Source organism: Athene noctua, chromosome 2, assembly GCF_965140245.1.
Source record: "Athene noctua chromosome 2, bAthNoc1.hap1.1, whole genome shotgun sequence".
In the NCBI taxonomy this organism is placed as follows: Eukaryota; Metazoa; Chordata; class Aves; order Strigiformes; family Strigidae; genus Athene; species Athene noctua.
In genome coordinates, this window is record NC_134038.1 from 56,559,519 (window position 1) to 56,583,320 (window position 23,802).

General features: G+C 42.2%; 1 protein-coding gene across 5 annotated transcripts in view; it reads left to right on the forward strand.

Annotated features, from left to right (window-relative positions):
• The window catches only part of MTCL1 (microtubule crosslinking factor 1), a 113,333-nt gene extending 90,789 nt beyond the window's left edge, over nucleotides 1-22,544 (forward strand). For 3 of the 5 annotated variants that reach the window (XM_074899195.1, XM_074899198.1, XM_074899196.1), the window contains 5 exons: nucleotides 4,127-4,381; nucleotides 8,559-8,864; nucleotides 11,689-11,720; nucleotides 13,109-14,669; nucleotides 21,319-22,544. In XM_074899195.1, the coding sequence (XP_074755296.1) occupies nucleotides 4,127-4,381; nucleotides 8,559-8,864; nucleotides 11,689-11,720; nucleotides 13,109-14,669; nucleotides 21,319-21,528 (2,364 nt within the window). In that variant the 3' untranslated portion in view covers nucleotides 21,529-22,544. Of the gene's footprint in view, nucleotides 1-4,126; nucleotides 4,382-8,558; nucleotides 8,865-11,688; nucleotides 11,721-13,108; nucleotides 14,670-18,179; nucleotides 18,238-21,318 lie in introns of all 5 variants that reach the window. The other 2 variants (XM_074899199.1, XM_074899200.1) reach the window with 1 other exon arrangement.
• The last annotated feature ends 1,258 nt before the right edge of the window (nucleotides 22,545-23,802 follow it).

Consider the following 23,802-nt stretch of genomic DNA (forward strand, 5'->3'; position numbering starts at 1 on the left):
AATAATATATAACATATGGTAATTACTGAACCATGGTGTTGCTTTTCACATTTTTTCAAGCAAATGTAAAGAGTGAAACTGGTCAATATTTAAGATGGTCTTCCTTAGGTAGTTCCCCACAACATTTCTATTTCACAGTAAAAACAGGTCCTTAATGCAGTACAAAAAAGATAGCACATTGATCATTAGAATGTCAATTAGGATAGGGTGTAGGTGTCCCACTGAGGTCTGGTATATGTGCTCACAGTTACAAGGAGGCAATTAAAAAAATATATAAAAATAATAATACAATAAGCCTGAAATAGAAATAATATAAACATACATTTAACTCAAACTAATGTTAAAGATTCAAAACATGGAGTGTTTTCACTATAGGTTCAATTTCAGGATCAAAATGGGAGGAGCTATCGAACATGTAAAATACCAGCATTACATATAGTCATGTTAACATCCTTTGCTATTCTGTGCCCAATATGTGGCACAACAACAGCTGTAACTGAGTAGCCAAGACCATCAGGTTGGTGTGGGTAGCAGGACCTCTCATGATGTCATTTTGTTGTTTTGATTGGTAGTGGTGAAGCAGAGGGCTGTACAGCACTTCCACCATAGGTTTCATATAGAGCTGCCAACCCCCTGACAAGCCCACAGAGAATCGAGGCCTTTCTCCACTGTTGTCTTCACTGCTGCTATTTTCCACTTCTTTTGTGAAGCAGTAGGTCAATTAACAAGACCATTTTCCTCAAGAGAGTCAACTCCTAATTAATAGTTACTGGCAATGTTTTTGCATTTTGATGCTTCAACACTCTATAGGAAAGAAAGAAAAAAAGAAAGAAAATTCTTTTGAAACAAAAGCACTGTATATCAGAGGTGGCAGTGTACTGTTGCCTGCTGCTTTGGAGCTTTAGCACTGAATATATCATTAAAAATAAAAGTCTTAGCTGTCAGAAATGCTTGTACATCTTATTTGGCAGAAGGATCCTTAGGCATTGCTTTTAAGATAAGAAATAATGAGAGTGTTCCCAAGTATAGGATTGTGATAATGCTGAGTCAATAACGAGTCCCAGTAATTCTCAGCCTCCATCTGGGCAAATGAAAAATCCCAGTATTCTAGGAACTGGGAACTAAGAAATGTTTGGAAGAAGGAGAGAGTTAGTATAAGGGGCCAAACCCTCTGTATGCTTTGAGAACTTGCATGTAAGGAAACAGACCCTCAGTAGGACTCTGACCAATCGTCCAACTTCAGGATGCCCAGAGGGAATATAAGCTGTGGTGCACATGGAGAGGCATCTGGCCACCCTTAGCAGTTAGCAGGTTTAGGAAAGTCACATCTAGACTTTCATGCTAAGGAGCCACCAAAGGACCTTTCCTCCGTGATTTGAGCTGTTTGGTCAAAACAGAGGCAGAAAGACTCTCTTTGCCAGGAGCATTGTTCTGCCTTCCATAGGCACCAAGAACTGTCTTCTGAGTCTAAAGACACCGCCTCTGACTGGAGAAGGCTTTAGGTCCCAAATCATTGAACACCAGGAAATTATTCTGAAGGTGTATCACTGTATACTTGCCTTGGTTTTGAACTCAACTTTGTACTTACAGTTTTCCTGTATTCTTCTCAAACAGGACAAGAGCCAGGGCTCTGGTCTGGGTGAGCCTGTGGTCTGGCACAGGATGACTTACTGCATTTTGGCAGCTTGGGCATGACACTCTAACAGCAGCCATATATTATTAGGATATCGCTCTTGTGGAGCATGTTCTTACTCCTCACTGCCTGGCTCAGCTTTCCTGCTCGTTACTGGCACCACTGCCTTGTTTGCTGTCTGAAAGGCTGAGAATTTGCCCAGTGGTGGTGAAGAACTCAGTGGTGTAAGAAGAGAGAGAGAATGAGTGAGGTTCAACATTTTGCTATTTTATTGAGATTCAAAACAAATTGAAGGAATTTGCTTTATAGGATAATCATACAACCTGTATTTATTGCAACTGAGCATTTGTTTGCTTTATAGCTTGCATTTTTATGCTTCTTACCAGCTAAGGAATTTATCACAGGCATTGGTGTGTCTTCACAACTTAGCATGCTAGCCATAGCTACTGCTGCATGTGGTGTTATTCCCCAGAAAGCAGCAGAGCTGTAAGGTTGAGTTTGCACTCCAGCCTAGTTGGATTTACACCAGACACTCCAGCAACCTCCCCTAAGAGCTCGTATTGCAAGATGAGAAGCCTGAGTGGACATCAAAGGTCCTTAAAAGATGACTTACATATGTCACAAAAACCAAGCCCTAAATAGCCCTCTGTCAGGCTTAGGTGTAAGAAAACAATATAGATGTTACTTCATTAGTCCCTTATTATTTTGGCTGATCTCAGCTCTGCAGTGACAGTCCTGAAATTCATGGTTATTTACTGTCACAGCTACTTAGCAAACCCAGCAGGAACTTGCAAGAGCAACCCGATGCGAGAGGCACAAAGTAATAAAATTAAACAAACTTAAGAGAATGAGTGCCAGCATTGCTGACCCTGGCTGCAGCACCAACTTTGCCTCCTGCAACACTGTGAAACTGGTGGGAACTTGTGAGTGGACAGAGGAAATATGTAGTAAGGGGCAAGAGGCTATTACCTGAAGTTAGCGGTGAGTTTGGAAACTAGCAGTGGTATTTTTACATATTGCTGAACTAACATGTGGGCAGTCAACATACTGGGGTAGTGGGTAGGAAGGCAGCAAAGCTTTCCAGCTTCTTGAGGAGCCGTGCTGCCCAGGATGGTGTCTCTCATCATGGATCTGCAGCTGAGAGGTGTCTCCCCTGGGATGTTCTGCATTTCTGCCACACAGCACCTCTGGTCCATCACCAAGCCATGCAGTTGTGTGCAGGACAGCCTCTCACACATCGCTGCGGGTCCCACAAATCTACACTGCACAGATAGGATAGTGTCATGTCAACTTTGTTAATGTAGGGTACCGCTTTTTTATAATTGATTTTCTTGGTTGTTTGGTCAGCTTGTTGGCTGGTCATTTGAAAACAACTGAACTTTGGAAATCTGTTTGGGCTTATTTTCCACATAGGGCAAGGTGAAAGTGTTGTCCTTCTCTCTTGCTAAAGGAGCATGTTTCCCAGCAGACCTGCTGCCTCTCCTTTTTGAGGACAACTTTACCTTCAAAGGCAGAAATGAGTTTTTGTTGCTTTTCAGTTCAGTTCACCTGCAGAGCCAGGGAATGGAGATATATCCCATTCTGAGTCACTCACACATCTGAATTGTCAACAAAAGGTCAGGCTTCAGGGATAAATTCTTCACACACAAAACCATTGAGCACTTTTTCTCTCTGACAACAGTCCAGCGGTGACCTAGATTGGCTGTAGAGGTTGCGCAATCCCTGCCCCTGAAGGTTTGTCAGGATTGAACTGAACAAAGTCCTACACAACCTGGAAGCAGGGGGTTGGACTAGAGACCTCCTGACACCCCATCAAGCCTCATTTTCCTATGAATCTATTACCTTGGGCCAGCTCCTCTGATCTGATTGAGCTGACCCCTGAACATGAAGTGAAGGAGAAGGGAGGGAAGGTAACATCAGCTAACTGCCCTAGAAATCAGATCAGACACCAGAACCTGCAGAGATGGGGGGATCATCTTGGTACATCTCCTTCATCTACTAACACCCTCTTTTGTTGGAAGGTGTGAGGAGCTGTATGGTAAGACCATTGCTGAGGGTTGTTCTGGGAAAAGTCTTCTCAGAAGATGAATGCACTCTCTTTAGATTTTGGGTGCACTGGGTAACAGCACAAAAGCAGAGCAGTGGCTGAGGATGTTGTCCTGGCAATCGTCTCAGAGATGATAATGAGATTGGAGTTTTATCTCCATGTTTCTGGTACCCACACTCCCATCAGAAAGATCATAACTGATGCCTTAATAGCATGAGCTGGTAGAGCTTGAGAAATTATTCACTATGGTTTTCTTTTTTTAAAAAAAAACAAAAAACTTTTACCATGCTGAACATATTTGCTCATTTATTGAGATCCTCATATTTAAGAATTGCCATAATTTTCCCATTTCCTTTGTGGAGTTAGGTCTTGAACTCAATTCATTGTCAGACAGGTTTTTACCACAGCAAGTTTAATGTCCTATTAATGTTTTACTTTAATGCCAGCTGGAAGGGAAGAGTGAGAACACCTCAGGAGAAGCATGCCTCACTTCTGATGCAAAGGGAGCTTTTAAAAGGGAACGAGAAGAGCACAAAAAGCTTCTGGCTGAGAGTCATAGTGTGGTGATGGACCTCCGCTGGCAAATCCAGCACAGTGAGAAGAACTGGAACCGGGAAAAGGTGGAGCTCCTGGACAGGCTTGATAGAGACCGGCGAGAATGGGAACGTCAAAAGAAGGAGCTGCTCAGGCGAATAGAGCAGGTAAGGACTTATCTTGGGGTAAGCAATGGCTGGCTGCAAGCATGAGGCATTGCACCATTACTACAGTCAAGCCAAGGTCAAGACTGTATTAAGAAGCAGCCCGGGAACAATTGTGGTTCCTTGGCTACATCAGTGTTTCTCATGCTAAATAACAATTCACGTACACAAGGGAGTGAAAGGAAAATGCTTGTAATCCCTATAAAAGACCTCTTATGAGAAATCAACTCCAGGTTAAAGGCCATTTCCTGCCTCATTTCAATTACCCCAGACAGGCATGGTCACATTGATTCATTCTGTTTGAAACTTTTTGTGCATCTCTTCGTGCTAAAACAATCCCACATGCAGGGTTATTCAAGGTTTGATATACAGCTTCCTGCCAAAAAAGTATGCTCACCTGTGAATTAGCCATCAAAGATGCTGATGCTGCGACTATTTCACCTCAGCTAAAATCTTTTTCTCTAGCGAAGGAACCCAGGGGTTAACATGAAGAGCCCTGATTGATAACAAATAAACAGCTATCAATGCTAGATATTCAGAAGACACTTCTGACGTTATCACATGAATTATGTGCACACCTCTGCTATCATTTGCAAATCTGATAACTGCATACCTGTGCCTTTTTTTTTTTTTCCTGCCTATCTGTACTTTCATCTGCTTAGTATTAGAGACAAATTATACCTAATGAAGTTATTATCTGGCTGGAACCCACATAAAAAATAAAGAGTTTAACGAGGGAGAGTTAATACACAGTTTTTGACTGAACATTGTTCAGCTCTGAGTCATGCATTCCAGGAAAAGTAAGAAAAACAACTGAAATTGTGGATCCTCAATTGACTGAACACCTTCTGTCCTTAGGACATCAGAAATGGAACAGCACCACATTTGTGCATGTTCTCTAGGGAGCACTGTGCTTGAATGAAGCACAAAGTAGCTTCACAGGTTAAGTTGATGAAAGCCTGGCATAACTTCATGACCAGTTTTTGAAAAGGGATCGTTACCTGTGTCTTGTGTTCCCATGCCTGAGCTGCAACAAGAGGCTGAAGACACAAGGCTGTAAATATTATGAGTGCAAGACTAAACCTCAGTTTAAGCTATGGCTGTTAAACCCACAGAGAAACATTTTGGAAAATCCTGTACTCTGGATATTTCTAAAATCACTGCTAAAAGTATAGGTCTGAGTGGGTAGTGACCAATATGGAGGTTTTACAGACAAAAAAAGGTAAATTTTGAGCTACTAAATTTAAAAATCTAAATAAATTCTATTCTGGAAGGTTTTTTGAGCTTCCAAATTTAAAAATACCTATATATTATATTCTGGATTTTTTAATCTCCCATTTATTTGAGGGTTTTTGGGTATACTTCATGCATCTTGTTGGGCTAGCCCTTATAATTCAGCCCAATAGTACATCTCCTAAGATAAAACAACCAATGCCTATGAGCTAGGAAGGCTTGTAGCAGAGCTCTTCATCCAAATTACCTGGTTTCCAGGGTTCAGTGCTGAAGATGCTGAGTTCTCCATGGCTTGACTGGGCTGGTTTCTAACTGTTGAGTTTCAGTGGTCAAGCTGCCTCCTGTGGATTCTTCATGCATGATGGAAATTAAATAACCCTCAGAAAATTTCCCAATATTGTGTCCACTAAGGATGTGGACACAAACTTTTTTTCAGAGGGTCATGAGTACCTCTTCGGATGTTTATGCTGCTGTCCCTATGAACTGTATTTTTTAATATTATCTCTTCAGTGTATCCTCAATAGCTTGAGAGACTTAAACTGATTAAAGACTGCTTTTTCTATGCCCTGGGAAAGGGGCACATTGAAGGAAACAACAGAGAAGTCCCTATTAATGTTACCTAGCCTTTCATTCTCTTTAAACCTGACATAACCTCTCAGTCAGTGTTGTCTTGGGAGAGCCTACAATATAGCTCTAACTAGTCCTGGAACTGATTTCTTTTGTTACTATTCTTAAATGTCTAGGTTTCGCTACATATTTACTGTATGACACAGTTGTACACAGAATCAGCAATAGATAAGGGAAATAAAAAATACTATATCACCAAGGTAATTTCAGACAAGTAGATGATCAGAAATAGCATTTGAAATCTTGACTACCTGCCTGCAAAACTTCATAACTCCATCTTTGCTTATAATCAAACATTTCCCTGTGTGACAGGAAGCTTCCAAATATTTTCAGGCTTTTAGTTGAATGCCCTCTCAGATTGCAGTCATGCCCGTCTTTATATGGAAACAATTAATATATCTCTGAAGTCTTTCTCCTCAGGGTTCTGTGTGTATTCCATGTATGGCGATACATAGAGAATGAGGAGACTACACCAGTGGGTATTTTTGAAAAACAGAGTCTAAGAGATAGTAGAAACGTGTGCCAAATTTCATACTAATGCTTTATGCCTGTCTGCTTTCACACAGCTCCTGAATAATACATATATGATAAGGGGGAAGCTCACACCAATGTATAAAATATATAAAATGCTTTACTCTGGATGGTTATGGGAATACTGCTCGGATATAAAAAACATGATGACCTACTTTTTTCAGAGCTCAAAGTTGTGGGTTTTTTAAGTACACTGTCACTTTGTTTCCCCTTAGAGAATCTCCCTCCACTGTGCTTCTGAAGCTAATTGTACACAGAACACACTGGCAAATATCAAAACCCACAAAATCACCTGTATGAAAAGTTGTGTGTTTAAAGATATAAACACATCAGGACTCAAAATCATTAGTCACCTGAAAAGTTAGGCCAGTGCTTCTGGCTTTAATTCTCTTGTCAGCTGTCCAAGATTCAGAGAGTGAGACAGTATCTGTACTGTTTTCTCTTAAAGGTTCCCAGGTCATTATCCTTATAGGATCTCTGAAAATGTGGAAGGTCTTGCAATTGTAACTGTGTATACAGAAAACACGTGATTACCATTTCTCCTTGTTTTGGGTCTTGCCCATCTGCTGAGGAATGGACTCCAGGATCTCTTGAGATATACCTTTCAGCCCCTACCTTTATATAATACCTTAAATTAGTTCCTTTTAATAAAACTGTTTCAGATTTTGTATATCATGAGCAAAACACTGAAGATGCATTCCCCTTTTTGTAGACCTGAATCAAGTAAAAATCTCACTGACTTCAGCCCAAGTGCAGATTTAATAATTTGGGTCTAAAATGTTTTGATCTGCATTAGGCAATACAGTGTCTGTTTATTTTTCCAACACATGCAACAAGATTAAAACAATATATTTTGTAGGTCCTCAGTCTCCAGGGTCCTAGGGAGTTAGCTTGCGTTTCCAGGCTATTGGCATTAATTTTAGCACGCTGCTCTAGCAAAACATGACTTACCAGATTCCTGCTGTCATTCATCATGTCTGAAAATATCACTTACTTCATCTATCCTGTTGTATTTACAATTAAAGGAGAAGTTGATCACATAGTCTAATTTTAAGATTGGCAATTTCACTAGTGGTTCACCCTCTCTTCACCCAGCTTTTGCAAAGTGTAGTTAATAGCTTTCATGGCTCTTCTGTAAACATGTATTTTCTTCAGGCATGCTTTCAATGCCTAATTCATCCCCTTGACAATGCTGTTCTGTACAGATAGTCAACTTTCTAGCCATGCATTCGGGCTACACCATCTATAAAACAGAAGCTTTTGTCTTTTGTTAAGCAGAATTTTCCACCTCTGGAAACAAGCGATGTACACTAAACCTTTGTATTGCTGACCAAAAGAAAAATGTATTTGTTTCAATGAGACTCCCAAGTTATTCACCCTTCCTTAAGCTTCTGCTTGTATTGCTTTGGGATGTCATATTAAGACTGATTTTAAATAACGGTCAGTGTTGATTTGTTTCCTTAAAGATCAGGTTACAGACAGATGCATTTTTTTTGTGTATACATACACACAGTGTGTATATACGTATAGATAAATCAGTAAACAAGCAAAACTATACATACATACATTTAATCACTCAAAATCCTTTGAATAATAACATCAAAGTCCTACAGCCATCTCCCTTTGCAGAAGGACCAGTACAGCAAAGCCAGCATCCCTGGAGCCAGGTGGTGATCTCATGGTGCCTCCCCAGGGCACAGGTGCCTTGTTCCTGGGGTAGGATGAGTTCTGCAGAATGCCATACACTACATAAGTAATGTCTTTTCCTTTTAATTTACCTCTTTTCCAGCTTCAGAAAGAAGTGAGCCCACGAAGAGGAGGTGGTTTTCTGTGTGACCAGAAGGAGAGTAACCTTCGTCCATTCACGACCCAGGGGAACCTTCACATGCCTCGTCCTATGGGGTCAAGATCCTACTCTGATTCAGATGCCATTCAGTTTGATGATCGCTCACTGTCTAAGCTGAAGGAGAGCGATCGGTGCAGCGCCACGGAAAACCTCTTTCTGGAGTCGCTATCTCTTGATTCCCCTGATGAATCTGATGAGCATCGGTCTCGGCAGCTGGAGCGGGAGAAATTCTTGACCGGATTAGCGGAAGTATGTGCTCTTCTACCTCATAACTACCTCTACAACATAAGAGTGTTGTCTCTTATGTCAGAATATGTACAGCATCCCTGCTGTAGGAAGTGCGATACTGTGTCACAGGCAGGGCTTACAGTTACCCAGTAGTAATTTTGTATGGACAAGATTTTGTTCCTTGTTATGAGCTGATTAGACCAGTGTCAGTCACCTGAGAAACTGGGAGCTGGCCTAGAGATCCCAAAGATTACTTCACCTTGTGGCCATTTGTATTATGTATGATAGCTGTATTTGGCACAACATAGTGGTTTAGAAGGTCTTAAATGTCTTTCAGTTGTAAGTAGATACATATATATGGAGAAACATAGGCTATATTTTGTTAGCAAAGCAGTAAGTGCTGTAGAGAGGCACTTCTGGTTGTTCCATTGTGATTGCCTTCAAATAGATTAGCATGAGTGAGATGAGATGTTAGAAAAAGAAAGTTATTCTTCATCATCAAAGTATCTACCCTGAGATCACACCATAAAGCTATAAAGATGTACAGCACAATGCTAAGAGATGTCATTGGTCCATAGTGAATGTAGTGTGTCCTACCAAAATCTGCACCACCACAGGCTTACTTTCACAAGTTCCAGGTTTTCACTGTTTTCTTTATATTGTTACTGAATGAAACCCAGGATCCCCATCCTCACATGCTAGTACAAAGTAACCTCTGAACTGGCATATGATATTAGTGGCACTGAGAATGTTCATACTAACCACAATTATACACTTTAATGGTTCCTGTGAAATTAAAAACACATTACAACTTCAAAATGCTAATATCATCTCCTTTATTTTCTGTTGTTCACTGGACGTTAGCGGCTGTGGCAGAACAAGAAGCATTTGGAGACTGACAGAAGTTAAAATTACCAAGCAGGCAGCAGGTTGCTTGATGCAAGTTCTGAGTACTTTCTTCTTGCCTGAAAATTCAGATTTGTGCACGAGTTAGACATTCAGCTTGTGCTATGAGCACGTAAATACTGGTTGAGCATACACGTTATGGCAAATCAGGAAATAGAAACTTGCCAGCCAAAGATGTATCTGTGCGCTCTGGCTTGCAAATTTGACCACTCTGGAAAAGACTTTGTCAACAGGTCAAATCTCAAGCTCCTTGCAGAACCAGATTCACTGGTGTGCCTTGACTTGGACGTGCGTGCCAGTGAAAATTTGTCCCAAGCATTTCTTTGATATGTATAACATTGTTACTCAGCTAAAGGATTGGCAAATCAAGTTCTTTGAGAGGAAGAAGAGAAAAAAATATATTAAAGAGGCAAGAAATGTGACCACTCTTCTCACTTTTTAAGTAGCTGTAGGTACGTGTATGTTCCAGTTATTTTCCTCCCTCAGTGCCATAAATGTATGGATGGCAGTGTGGGATCCCATATTTATTATTTCTTAGCTTTTATTTCATACATGTCAGAATGCTCAGTGAAGAATATTGGTACCAGTGTCAGAGATCTGTTTTGTGTTTAATTTTGATTGCTGTTTTCTTTCCTTCAAATTCAGTGTGATATTTAAGAAGGCAGATCTCTCTTCCCATTTCTGTTTTCCAGATACTACCACCATTAACAAAAGTGTTGGCAGCAAAATTCGGTCCTTGGAGGTGATATTTGCATAGCTTCTTTCCTTCAAAACATGCTTTAGAGAAACTTGAGCAAAGTCATTTTCCCTCAGAGGGTTTGCTCAAGTGAGGCTGATTGGAGTTTAATGAATAGCTTAAATGAGGATGCACACAGGCAACTGCAGCCTGCTGACTCTTCCTCTCCACTGTATTTTCTTTGTGGTACTAACTGCAGTAGAAGTCAATCCAGTCTTCAGCCTGATACTCCATTCTGTTAGATCAGATTTTCTCTGCAGTAACTCCACCAAGATTATTGCAGATTTACACCAGAGTGAATGCAAGGAGGATCATTTTGCTCCCATTTTTTCCCCCTGAATCTGGATAAATAGCAGAAAAGTGTTTGCTGAGTTAAGCGGTGCTCTTTTCGAATAGTCACAATTTGAAATACACTTCTGTGTCGGTAATGATCTTGATTTCTTGAGGTTGAATAAAAGTAATAATACTTTTTTTTTTTTCTGATCATATTTTGTATTCCCTATAGTTTATTAGAAATCTAAGCAAACAGTTAAGATAATAACTGTAGAGCAATTTCCTCAGAAGTATCTCTTAAAAAATCCAACATTATGGGAATTGTCACAGGGAAATAATTGCCATAAAAACATCTTAATGCCGTTAGCAAGCTGTAGGTATTCCCCCTATGAAACAAGTAATAGTCTTCCCACACATTTAGCTTAGCTAGCTTAATGAGTTTCAACTGGTGCCTTTTGTTGGTTTCTGGAGAACATCTAATGAATTCTTATGCAGATGACCCCAGTTTGTCTCTTATTTCAGCACAGCTAGGTCTCTGGTATAAAGCAGATTGCCTCCACAGAACAAATTCACTCACAAATATATGGTCCAAACCAATATATTGTACACATGGAAAAAAGCCATTTGCCGCTTACTTCTATTTGTGATTGTGCAGGACTATAAAAGTTCAAGGTTGTTCAGATTTGGTATTCAGGCTTTCCCTCTGCATTCTGTTGTCCTGATGGGATTGCCCATTCTGCTGCCTATGTAGAAAGGGAAGAATATTCCCACTGGCAAGTTAAGATTCCTTATCAGAGGGAAAATTAGCCACTTTTTAGAGACAAACATACCTGGTGCAACTAACAGGAGCTGGATGACAAAATGCCCCCAAGTTAATGCCACCAACAGGTTCAGAAATAACTTATCCTGTTTATTTCTGTTTACATTCAGGAGGAAGAAACACACAAAGGAAATCTTCAAAGGTGAGTAAAATTTACAGGGCAAAACCCAGCAAATATTCAGCTGCCAGAGCTATAGATCTCTGGCACCCAAACCACAGACCTGGGGCATAGCCATGCTGCCTCCTAAGCAAGCCAGATTAATGGATTTACCCAGCGATTAATCGGTCTCAGTGTGTTTCTGTTCTACTCTTATTAACTTGGGCCATGTTCAGCTGTGGTGCACAAAGATCAGACTGTATGGAAGTGCATGAAGCTGCAGCTTACATTGAAGGCTACGCCTGCCTTAGCAAGTAGTGCGGACCTGTAGACATTGTTATATAGAGGAAAACAATTAGTGCTGAAGACCTGAAGCGCCCCTGCATGTCAAGGATATTTTGCTTTGGACTAGTACTGGTCTGATCCCATGGGTTGAATACCCACCTAGCCCTAGAGTGCATTAGTTGTGCTTCTGGAGAGCATCTTCCAGCTCACTTTCATCCCAAAGGAACCCAGCCCGTGCTTTCTGAGATTGCCCCCTGATGCAAACCATATGAATAGGAGATCTACTTCGTAACTGCACTCCTGACCTCACCTAACTCCCTCACCTAGATGTACCCTAACTGCAGCTAGTGCTTTTGATTAAAAATTCACAGTGTGATTTTACTGTATCCTCCGGACCACTGATATATAAAACTCACTGCTTGCTGAATCCTCACCAAGCTTGGGTTACCTCATTGAGCTGACTCTCATAACTATGCTCATTTGCATTTTTAAGTAGTCCCATTCAGAAAGCTTTTTTTGTTTGACGTTTTCTTAAAACAAACCAGTAGGACAACACATCTAAACACTTATGATTTGTACGAACTAGCAAAATGCGGGAAAGCCAAGACTCCAGCATTATCAGATAGCAATTCCCTTCAGTTGAATCTTAGCACGAGCTCAACTCACCAAGCTGGTTCAATGTTACAGCATCTAGTCTGGACGTTCCCCATCGCTGTGCACCAGCTGTGCAGCCTGGGCAGTCTCAGGAGGAGGGGTGGACTTGCTCATTTCCCAGCAAGTCAGAAGTACTCCACACTTGCTTTGAAAAGTGTGCCTTGTGTTTGTCGTAAACACTCATTTTCTGTGAATAGTATACTTCTGAAATGCATTCTACTGCTCCATATTTCAGATATTTTCCAAGCGGTAGTCCATGAGACAGCAGTAAATTAAGAGCCATTAATAAACCATTTGGTACTTTTAATGACACCTCAGGAATGCACAGCTATTTTAAAGATAATAAAAGGGAACTTTAATGAAAGAGGGGGCTTAAGTGGTTTTATATATAAGCATATAGTGAAAGTTGGGTTTCCTGAGTTTGCTGCTGAAAATAAGTTGCTCTGTGAGAATTTCCAAGTCTGTGAGTGACTCTCTTGTGTTCCCCTCTCCAGGGCGATGTCTGTTTCTTCCATGTCAGAATTTCAGCGCCTCATGGATATTTCTCCATTTCTACCAGAAAAAAATTTGCCTTCATCCAGCAGCAAAGATGACATAACCCCTCCCCTGTCTCCTGATGATCTGAAATACATTGAGGAGTTCAACAAAAACTGGGATTACAGTAACACGAGGAACCATGGTGGGGCCACCGAGAAGCCTGCAGAAGGCTGGGCAGAAAGAACAGAAATTGGGAAATCTGGGAATGATCCTGCTTCAGATCCCTTCCAGGCATCATCATGGTACCTCACCACCAGTGTCACTATGACAACTAACACCATGACCAGCCCGGAGCACTGCCAGAAGCAGCCAACGAGGAGTCACGGTGTAACCGAAAAAATGGGAGTGCGGGTGTTTCACAGCCCACCAGTTGTCCGTAGGTTTGATAACTCAGTGATAGCTGGCAGCGAAGGAAAAAACCAGGTTGAGCCGGACTTCCTGTTTTCTGTGACCAAAGCTATGGGGAATGTTGCTGAGACAAAAGGTGCTTCCTCAGATATGTTTGGAAGATGGTCTTGTGACCTGGCCAAACATCATAAGGATTTTCTGGAGAGTGGTCTTCATCCCATTGAACGTCCTATTTGCACTACTGTGGGCTTTGCCTCACCCTTGCACAGCTTGGAGATGTCCAAAAACATGAGTGATGATATGAAGGAGGTCGCTTTCTCTGTCCGAAACGCAATACGCTCTAACTCTAATTCAACAGAGCCTCAGTTTAAAGACACGGCGTGTCAAACCAATGGTATGAGAACGACAGGGACACAGACCACCCAGACGATCAGTGTTGGCTTGCAGACAGAAACCCTGCGCAGTATCACCAGCAGTCCACACAAGTGTCTGACACCAAAGGGGGGGTCCACACCTGTCTCTTCACCATCCAGAAGCCTAAGAAGCAGGCAAATGACCCCCGTCATTGAAAAGGTCCAGGCTAAGTTTGAACGCACATGCTGCTCCCCCAAATACGGCTCTCCAAAGTTGCAAAGAAAAACCCTTCCCAAATCAGACCAGCCAAATAACCGGACTTTGCCTGGCACACCTCAGAAAGGATTCAGTGAGTCCGCTTGGGCTAGATCAACTACTACAAGGGAGAGTCCTGTCCACACCACTATCAACGATGGACTCTCCAGTTTGTTCAACATTATTGACCATAGCCCCATCTTTCATGAGACCTTCCAAAAATGCCCCAGGTCTAGCAGCCGGTCCAGGTCAGCAGAACCCAGACCGGAACTGGGCCCAGTGCAGGAGCCATGTACAAATGCCCGTGGCAGATCACCCAGTCCTCTCCGGTTGGGGACAGAGACACAAAAGGAAGAAGGGACTGAGGTGACAAGTATCAGGCAGGACTTATCTGCTCCTCCAGGGTACACACTTACAGAAAATGCTGCCAGGATCTTGAATAAGAAACTTTTGGAGCATGCCTTAAAGGAAGAGAGAAGGCTACCTTCACACAGCCCACCAAATCTTAGCAATGACAACAGCACAGGAGAAATTGTCAAAGTAGATCCAGGGTCCATAGAGGTAATGAGTTTGTTTGTTTTTCCTCCTATAGCTAAATGCACTCTTCTTTGAACAAATGCATTATGAGATCTCTCGCAGTCCTAGTGAGTATTTACAATGAATATCCTAGTCCTGCCATGGTACCACCAGCGAGTCCCAGTCATGAACCTATTGGATTAGTCACTGAAGGACTCATTAAAGATTTGAGTTTCTATCCTGACAGCTTATCGGGCTTGAAAGCATTGGAAGAGCTTTATCCTTTACAGGATAAAAATGGTTCTCCCCTGAATGACTGGGATAAGGGTTTTCTGTCACAAAACACACCACATGTTACAGGTACTCTAGGGACTCTAGGTTTGAGTAAATTTCTCTCTTATGCTGGATGGAAAGGGAGACTCTTTCTCCTACACAAGAATGGGTGTTAAAAAGTTTGTGTGAAAAACAGTCTCTACAATACCCTGAACCAAAACTTCAGGGCTTTCAGCATATCTTTTCTGGATGTATCTGATAAAGTTTGGCTCGGGTCTGTGAATGTGATTAAATGGCATGACATTTGGTGTCAACTGTTGCTGCCTCACGAAATAAGAAAAAGGAAAAAAAAAAAACATAATCAACTAGTCTAAACGCATACCTGTTTAGTGTTTAAGAAGTCTTTACTGATATTTTGCTGTCAACAGGGTAACAGTCACCATCTGTCTCAGCAGGCATTGGGGGTCAGTCTCAGGTACAGTAATGTGCTAGAGCAATCGACAAAAAAGAGGGTGTAATGATGGAAAAAAGCTTTCAGTTATCAGTGTCTAAGCCTCCTGTTTCTGGTGAACCTTTGTGCACATGAGTGTTGCCCTGAGGAGGCCTGGAGAAGCTGAATTATGCCCAGATCTTACCAGTGTGTGTTGCCTTTCTGGTACAGCACTGAAATGGCGTGTGTCCTGCTGGTTGGTGATACTCCCCAGGGCAGGGGCAGGAGCCTGTCATCCTCTCTGCCCTGTGCTGCCCCTTTAGCATCCTGGTGTTTTGGTGGGCCCTTATCGCAGGGCAGCAGCTCCTCATTGACCCCTGTGCATCCCAGTCTTCCCACTTTGGCCGCACTCAGCTGACTCCTACCACTTCTGCCTCAGGTAGCCTCAAGGGAAGGTTCAAACCCCATTTTCTAACTCAATATTTGGCTTGAAGGATTTGTGGGGACCTGAGCGCTGAGACTTTTGGTCTGCAGTTTGCCTTGCAGTTCTCAATAGACAATCGGTTCCTATTTTGTAGATACTCCTCAGAGGACATGATCTTTTTTGCCTAACAGAGGATCCAAAGCTGAGGATATATTCCCTATATGCAGTTTAAACAGATATAAATAAGGGAAGTTTGTACGTGTAAAAAAGAAACCACATGCACGTTATAAGTAATGATGAATGAAAGTGGGCTTTGTGCACAAACCTCAGAGTGAATAAAAGTGGAAAGCAGCCTCATTTATTTGCCTCTTTCTAGTTATCTCTGTATTTTGTCCCTAGTTTGAAAATAGTTGAAATACTGGGAATGCACTACCAGTCCTTATTAGAAAGTGCGTTGTACTCTTACAGGTTTGACTTAGCTTTGCCTTCAAGGCATACCTGGAAACTCTTGATTTCCTCCTGCATCTTTTAAATGTCTCAGCAGATTTCAAGAATAAGTAAACTGATGTCATCCCACATCACCACAAATTGCTGTTAGCAAAATACAATAGTCAGTACCTGAGTTTGATGCATGGAGGGATTTGGGTCAATGCTGTTTAGCAAAAACTCATTGACCATCAACCTGGGAGAAAAAGTACTCCTCTTTGTGAATTCTCAGTACCTTTCGCCTAAATTTTTGAGTTCCAAGCCTCAGAGCTAAGACTTGTTTTTCCTTGCAACTCTAACTCAGTGTTTATGACTGTTGTCTAGATGTACAGTTTATGATCTTTGGGTGGTCCTGTCATTTCTCAGGAATGTGCATTGAAAAGGAAGGTGGTGGGCATTTACATGAACTTAGCTTTTCCTAGGTGAGGTGATGCTCTCTAAGACGTACTTAATGGAGCATGGGTTTGCTGCTGAAAACAAAACCGCAAATAAGTTTAGACCCTGTAGATGCCTTGGGTTATTTATGGATTACACTGACCACAGAAATTACACTTTGTACAAATTCCACTTAGCACATTTTGTACAAAGCCAGATGCAGCAGTTCAGTGAATTATGATCCTGCAGGAGGCAGGCCATGACACCCTCCCGTAGATCCCTGTTCTGCTTCCCCCTCACCTGTTGGTTTCTGGCCAAGACAAGTGACCTTCTTACCACCAAACGCCTTCTTGTTTCTGCAGTCATGGCATGGTATATTAATGACTTTTAGACTTGCACGGAGCACCTGTTGGTGGCTCTTCTTTAATTTGAACTTCTGAGTAGTTTAGTTATGTAATTTCCTTTTATATTCCTGCTGCAAATATGAAAGTTAATATATATATTTTTTAATTTACATAAAAATTTAGGTGTGCGAGTGTATATGCATACAGAGTAGTAATAACTTTGTATATTCTAACTCACCCAGAGCTACTTACAAGCAAATTCATATTCACCCAGTGCAGTCTACTAGTGTCTTATCCTGCTAAATCACTAAACCACTATCTTACTTGGAATTTATAAATATTTCTATTAAAAGTGCAGATAGCATTACATAACTAACAACATAAGAGCTGTATGAACATTTTTCTTCTATGACTAGCAAGGGTGTAAATCACAGAGGTTACACAACAGTCCTGGACTGGGGGTCAGACGCATTTCTGGAGACAGCACTGTGAAAGGACCGTCCACACAGACCCGCGGAGGAGAGGGCAGCTGCTGCGTCCTCTGCTCGTCGGGGCAGAGCAATTGCCACAACACTTGCCACTGAACTGTTCAGCATGGGAGGGCCAACATTAAAAAGAAGGCAAAGTGTTGTCAAAATTAAAGGGCTTTTGTTTTCATTTGAGTCTCCCGTCCAGCTGTTAAATAGGAACAAGGGAGAAGGGTGAGGCAAAGGGCTTTCATGAAACCTAAGCAACATGAGCAGGAGCAAGCAACACAAAATATCAGTCACTTTTTCACATGTTAAATATTTCCTAAGCAGAAATTCTCTCTTGAACTCAAACAAAGGGAAAAAAAAGAGCTTTATTCCTCTTTCATAGTAATGTGGTTTTTCCCTAGCCCCAGTCAAGGTTGGCAAAGGATAACCAATGTAATTCTCTGCTGAGTAGAAACGTTTGGTTTGTTTAATGCTATATCCACTTCTGAGACTGTGCTTGGATTGTAAAAGGTTTGTTTGTTTGCTTTTTTCCTTTCTAAATCTTTTTCTGCTAGTGGCTTATCTTTTCTTTTTGATTATTAGTTTCCCTGTGATAACAGCGGTAACATGATCTGAATGGGTAGTAACATCCGGAGACTTCTTCCTTGCTGACATGAAATCTTCACTTTAAAAAAATAATTGATTAAAACAGTTCTTTCCAACCTACTTGCTTTCTTTTTCTTTTTCTTTTCTGTCTGTTCTGTCCAGAACCAAACTGTCTTATTAACTGCCCCCTGGGGACTCTAACCCTGCCTGCCTCACTGCTGTAAGTCCTTTCTACCTTGTTTCCAGAGCCTTCCGAAAGCAGCCATTTTTGTACGTGTGGGTTAACAAAGGGAAGTAGATGACCACAGCTCCAGAGGTATCGGTGTGCACCCAACATTCCTGTGGGGTCCTGCGTATGCGACAGCCAGGAAGCACTCAGGATAGGAGCCCATCTGCTGTCTCCTGCAGCAGCACGGGCTATGGAGAGGTCACATTTAAGGCAGAATTTGTGCTGTTGAGTTTTTTTGTTAAACTTTAAAAAAATGGCAAAATTTAAGACCAACATAAAGTTATGCAAAAATGTTGGGGAGGGATTAAGATTTGTAACAAACTTTTTTTTTTTTTTTTTTCAATTGACAAAGACACAGCACTGTGGAGGGCTTCTGGCTGCCCTGGGGTGCGTTCCCTCTGCCCGTGGCTACAGCAGCAGGTGGAGAGGGCTGGGTGGGGGGGCTCCAGCACTAGCCCGTGGCTGACAGTCACCTTTGCTCATTAAGCTGTTCCCAGCCCAGTTTTGGCCACTGGCTGGGGTTGCTGCAGCAGAGGGAGGGAAGAAGCTGTGCAGGCAAGAGCTGTGACCATCCACTCTACCTCAGAGCCAGAAAACTGTTTTATTTGTTTATTAATATAGGCATAGCCACAGTGGCTGACAGCATGGCTTAAGAAATAGCTAGAAACTAAAGCTGAAATCAGCTTTCCCATTTTCAGTGTCTGGGCTAAGAAGTGCTGCCTGTCAACCCATGCCCCCAAGCAACCACCAAACTAAATTTCTCACAGAATTTTTTTTTTTTTTAAAAAAAACCATTTCCAGCTGTGGCAGCTATATGTGGTAAATGAGGAGAGGGTTTCACAAACCATTCTGGTCAGTTTCGTTGTCATGGCTGGATTTAGTTAGCACACGCCAAGGAAGCCACACTGCAGGTGGGGGCAACTGACTCAGCAGCCAGCACATTGTAAGATTATGCTGCCAGTCAGTTGTTGGCCCTGGAGCAACATCCATAGCCAGCGCAGCCTTGCGTTGTGCTGACCATGTGTACATCTCAGATAAGACAAGCTTAACCCTGCCATTTGGTAAAAGCTGACCAACATCTGCAGGTGTGCTAGAGAGGGAGGCAGCAGTGGAAATAAATTTTGGGTTTGCCATTCTGAGTCTCATTTACTGCTATGACACTAGGATAAAGCAGCCAGAAGCAAGTAGCACTATAAAGATATCATGTTTAGAAAGAGACTAAGACAAAACCCGCAAATCTCATAGCCTCAATTCCCCATGTTGTGCTGCCTGTGAGTGTTGCTGTGCATATGGATTTCTCCTAACAAATCTGAGTCTAGTGGCAGCTTTCACAGACCATATGTTGCCTCAGGCGCAATGGGATAAGGTGAAGTAAGGACACGGCGTCAATCTTCTTATGTTAGCACCAATTTATATTTCAGCCTTACTGTTGTTTTAGCAAGGGTTGTTGTGAAGTGTACAGCGCAGAGATGGGGCGGGGGGCGAGGATGCAGGGGGGCAGCAGCGCAGGCCGAGGCTCCGTAGCCCACTGACCAGCTTCTGCAATGGCTTGCTGGTCTGGCTGTCTGCGAGTGCCGAAGGCAGATGAGCGCAGCTCTGCCTTGAGCCATGATGTGCAACTGTAGATCACCCTGTTGGCTGCATATTGCCCAAAGGCACCGAGGTTCACCCTTCACAGAGGCTTCCCCAGGTCGGATGATATACTCTCTCCAAAACACACGCCTGCACAAGCTCCATTTCCCGTACCTCAGCTCTGTGTCTTCAAAATTGACCTTTCTGTCATGTAACATTCATGTTTGGTCCTCCCACTGCAACGGGGAGGTTCATTGGCATATCACCTTGTTTGTTCACTGCCAATCACATCATGTTACCTACTCCAGTATTCTCCATCCCTACTCACGTTTCTCCTTCTCCGTGTGAAAGAGCAGACTGAATCGTTTCCTTCCTACTGTATCGTTTTGCTGCTGCCTTGATTTCCCCATGCCTTACCATGCCAGAGCTTTTTTCCTTTGCATTGTATCATTTCTGGTCTCATTCTTCATTTATCACCAGTTTGCATTCTGATTTTGAGACTGTTTTTTTATTGAATTCTCCTGTCCTCTCCAGTGACTGCTCCTCAGTGTACCCATTTCTATAGGTTGACAAACTCCTCTGATTTGCTTTTCTAAATTATAAAGTATGCATTGAAATTTAGAAGTTTGACTTCGGCACTACAAGACAGACTTGCTCCTGCAGTCACTCATCTTGCTGTAAGGAGCGTTCAAAGCGAGGCAGGAAGCCTAGCTGTGCTATGAGCAAAGTCCGTAAGTATTAGAGGCAATTACCATCTTAGTGCCAAGTTGAAAAATCACAAGTGCAGATTGTTTCTAATCACAAAGGCAGGCTAACCAAGCCCGAACAATGGAAGGTTGGTGGAGGAATAAAATTTCTGGTTTCTTCCATTTCTGTGGATGTATCTTTATTAACATAGAGTACCACTGAATCCTGTAATTCAGGTTTCAGCAGCTGGCAGTAAGAAGTGATGTTCCAGAAGATGAAATCTGTAAATAAGACTCATCTTTAATCCAGCTGGAGATCATAACTACTCCTGTAGTCATTATTCGGCTTCTAAGAAGTCTTTCCTGCATGTCAGTCTGAACTCTGAAGCAGACAAAAGGTGTCGGTAGTTGATTTTCACCCCACTTGCAAATGCCAAACCTGGCCCTTTTTTGCTAGGTCAGCACTTAGAGCAATGTGATGAATAGTGGATTTTCCTGAATTATCATGCAAAAATGCTTTACAGCTCTTCTCTTTCTAGCACAAGGAGAATTAGCAAATGGAAGTTTGTCAGCTACTCCGGCTCATCCCAGACCTCTTTCTTTCACTCCCTCCTTACCTGTTCCATAAATCACCGACATACATGCAGATACCTGGAGCCTACACACAGCTGATGTTCGATGTTCGCTGCTTGCTTTTGTCCCACGACATGACAGAGGCTTAGCTTTAGTTTGAATTTCTTTTTAATTCTTTGTGCATTCAGATGGTCTCTAATTCCAAGTCACTAACCACTGTTTTGCTCTCTTGGCTGCCAAGGAACTACCTTGTTCTGCACTAGCCCCATCCCTCCAACCCTGCTTCTCCCGGCCAGAGAGACCAGCGAACCGGCGCCCACCATCACGATGGGCTTCACATTCCCCTACTGCCTCACAGTCGCAGTCCACCGGAGACCTGATTTCCTCAGAGGAGAGCGGAAGCAAGGAGCCGCCGGCAGAGACCCCCAGCCAGGGAGGCGAGCCGGCCTGACTCCACACGGGAATAGGGGGGCTGCGACTCGCCTCCGCCAGGTCGCCTGCCAGCCGTCTCTGCCGCGAAGGAGAGAGGTCCGCTTGGAGAGGTCAAAGATTGTTCTCAGACGCAGCTGCTGAATGTCTGACCTGGGAAACAGAGGTGTTTCTGGAACGAAACAGTTAATGTGCCTGTAATAACTTAATTTTTTTCATAGCTGAGAAAACTATTTTTGTCTCCATCTTTTATACATACAGTATATTAACAAAAAAAAAAAAAAGGGTAAAAATGATACAAAGTAAGATTTAAAATAAAATGTAAATTAAGTTTTAAGGGAATTTGAATATGTGCTCGCGCTCTCTCCAAATACTGACTGCCTTTTGGTTATATTTGCACTGTTATGTTTTTGATTTTGGTTTTGGGTTTTTTGGGTTGGTTTTTTTTTTAATTTCATGTAAAACTAGGGTCTTAAGTTAATTTTATTCTATTTTAATGTCAGTGTTATCAGTTTTTAAAAGTAAGGTTCTTAAAGATGCTTCAACTGTCTGAAGCAATACTTTTAAGTAGTGAAGAAAGCCATTAAGCTCGTTCACTAGACTTGTATTAATTGAGATGGAGGGGAATACAGGTAAACGCAAGAAAAAGTGTTAAAAAAAGAATGCCTCAGAAAGTCTTATGGAGTTAGCTGTAAAATACACCTACAATACTTGACTTGCATGCCTCTGGGTCCTCGCACTTTAGTGCATGTACATACTGCTACTGTACCATCACATAAATGTGAGTCAATCAGTTCCACTGTAATATTGTTGTGAATTTACCTGTACTGTACTTTTATTGTTGGTATTCTTGCATTGACTATACAAAAAGAGTTTTTAAATTATTGTTAGCAGGTCAACTGGCTATGTACAGCGTTTACGGAGAAATTCCTTCATTTTGGGAAAACCATGGAAATCTCTGGGCATACTAAATTGTAACTGGTCTTGTTAAAGAGTCTGTTGAAGACCATGTGAAGTGGAAATAAAACCCTCGGTATTTACAAGCTGTTTGAGTGCTTCATGATGTTTTTTTTATGATAGTACTTTCCAAGTTCATTTAACTGGGGGGGAGAAGCCCCCAGACTCCTCCTTCATTCATAAGGAAATAAGAACACTTCTTTATATGAAATATATCATGGCAAAGCTAAATACTATGGTGTACTCCACAAACCCCTTTGAGCACTGGATCAGGCGATGGGAAGGTTTCTAAATTCCATCACTGAACTCTGTGAAGCAGCTGCTCACACAAACAGTGGGACCCATCTTAGTTTCTCTGAGGCCGTATGGCTTCTTGTTTTCGGCCATTCATGGGAGTGAAAACCAGCCAGGTAAACATAATACCAGAAATATGACATGTCCAGTGTTAATCCAAGCCTATGTCTCATCTGCATTACACACCAAGACAATAAAACCAGGGCTTTTGTAAAACTGGTGGCTAACACTGAGAAGTAAATGCAGCCGAGAATTTGCGTGCTTCCAAGTGATGGAAGCTTCTTGAGCTACTTTTCCTAGGACCATCTGTTTGGCCACATGTTTCCTCTGGAAGCCCCAGAACTGCTCCGACTAGTTATCCCATCACTGAACTGGCTCATTCCTGTTCAGTTTCCTTTGCCGAGGTTTTCTGAGGCTTGTTTGTTAAAGAGCACCATCTGGGATCCCTAGAAGCCTTCCTGGTTAGCTCTCTCAGGCGATAAGCTCCTCACATCCCATCCTGCTACCTCGTGGCCAGCTTTCTAGGAAGTTTAATTCAGCTGTTGGATGAGAACAAACTCCCTAAGCTCCCAAATAACAGCCAGTTGAGTTGTCCCATATCAGTTAGGACCACTGTCAAAATGTCCACCTGTGGGTCATCATTGTGAAAATTCACTTACCAAGATAGGAAATAACTGAAAATTACCGATTCCAATGGCTCTCTGGTGCCCCAGCCAAAACAAGGGGTGTCCAGTGCCAGTCTTGAGCAACAATAGTCATATTAGTGATAATTGCCTTCCCAGCTCTCAAAGGCTCACTGCCAGCAGTTTTTGTGAGCATTGACTCCCCCAAGTCTGAATGCTTGTAATTGTCCGTGGTAACCACCCTACTTGCTTGAAAATCTTACTGCAACACTTTGCTGAATTGTTGCAATAATTTCAGTTTGGGAGTGGAAGGAGGAGCATGTGAAAGAAGTGTTTAGAAGGTCAAAAAAGAGTTGCAATGGTACTGAAGAAGACTTAAGCCACAACTGAAAGATCCTTGTTTGTTTTCAAAATCCCAATTA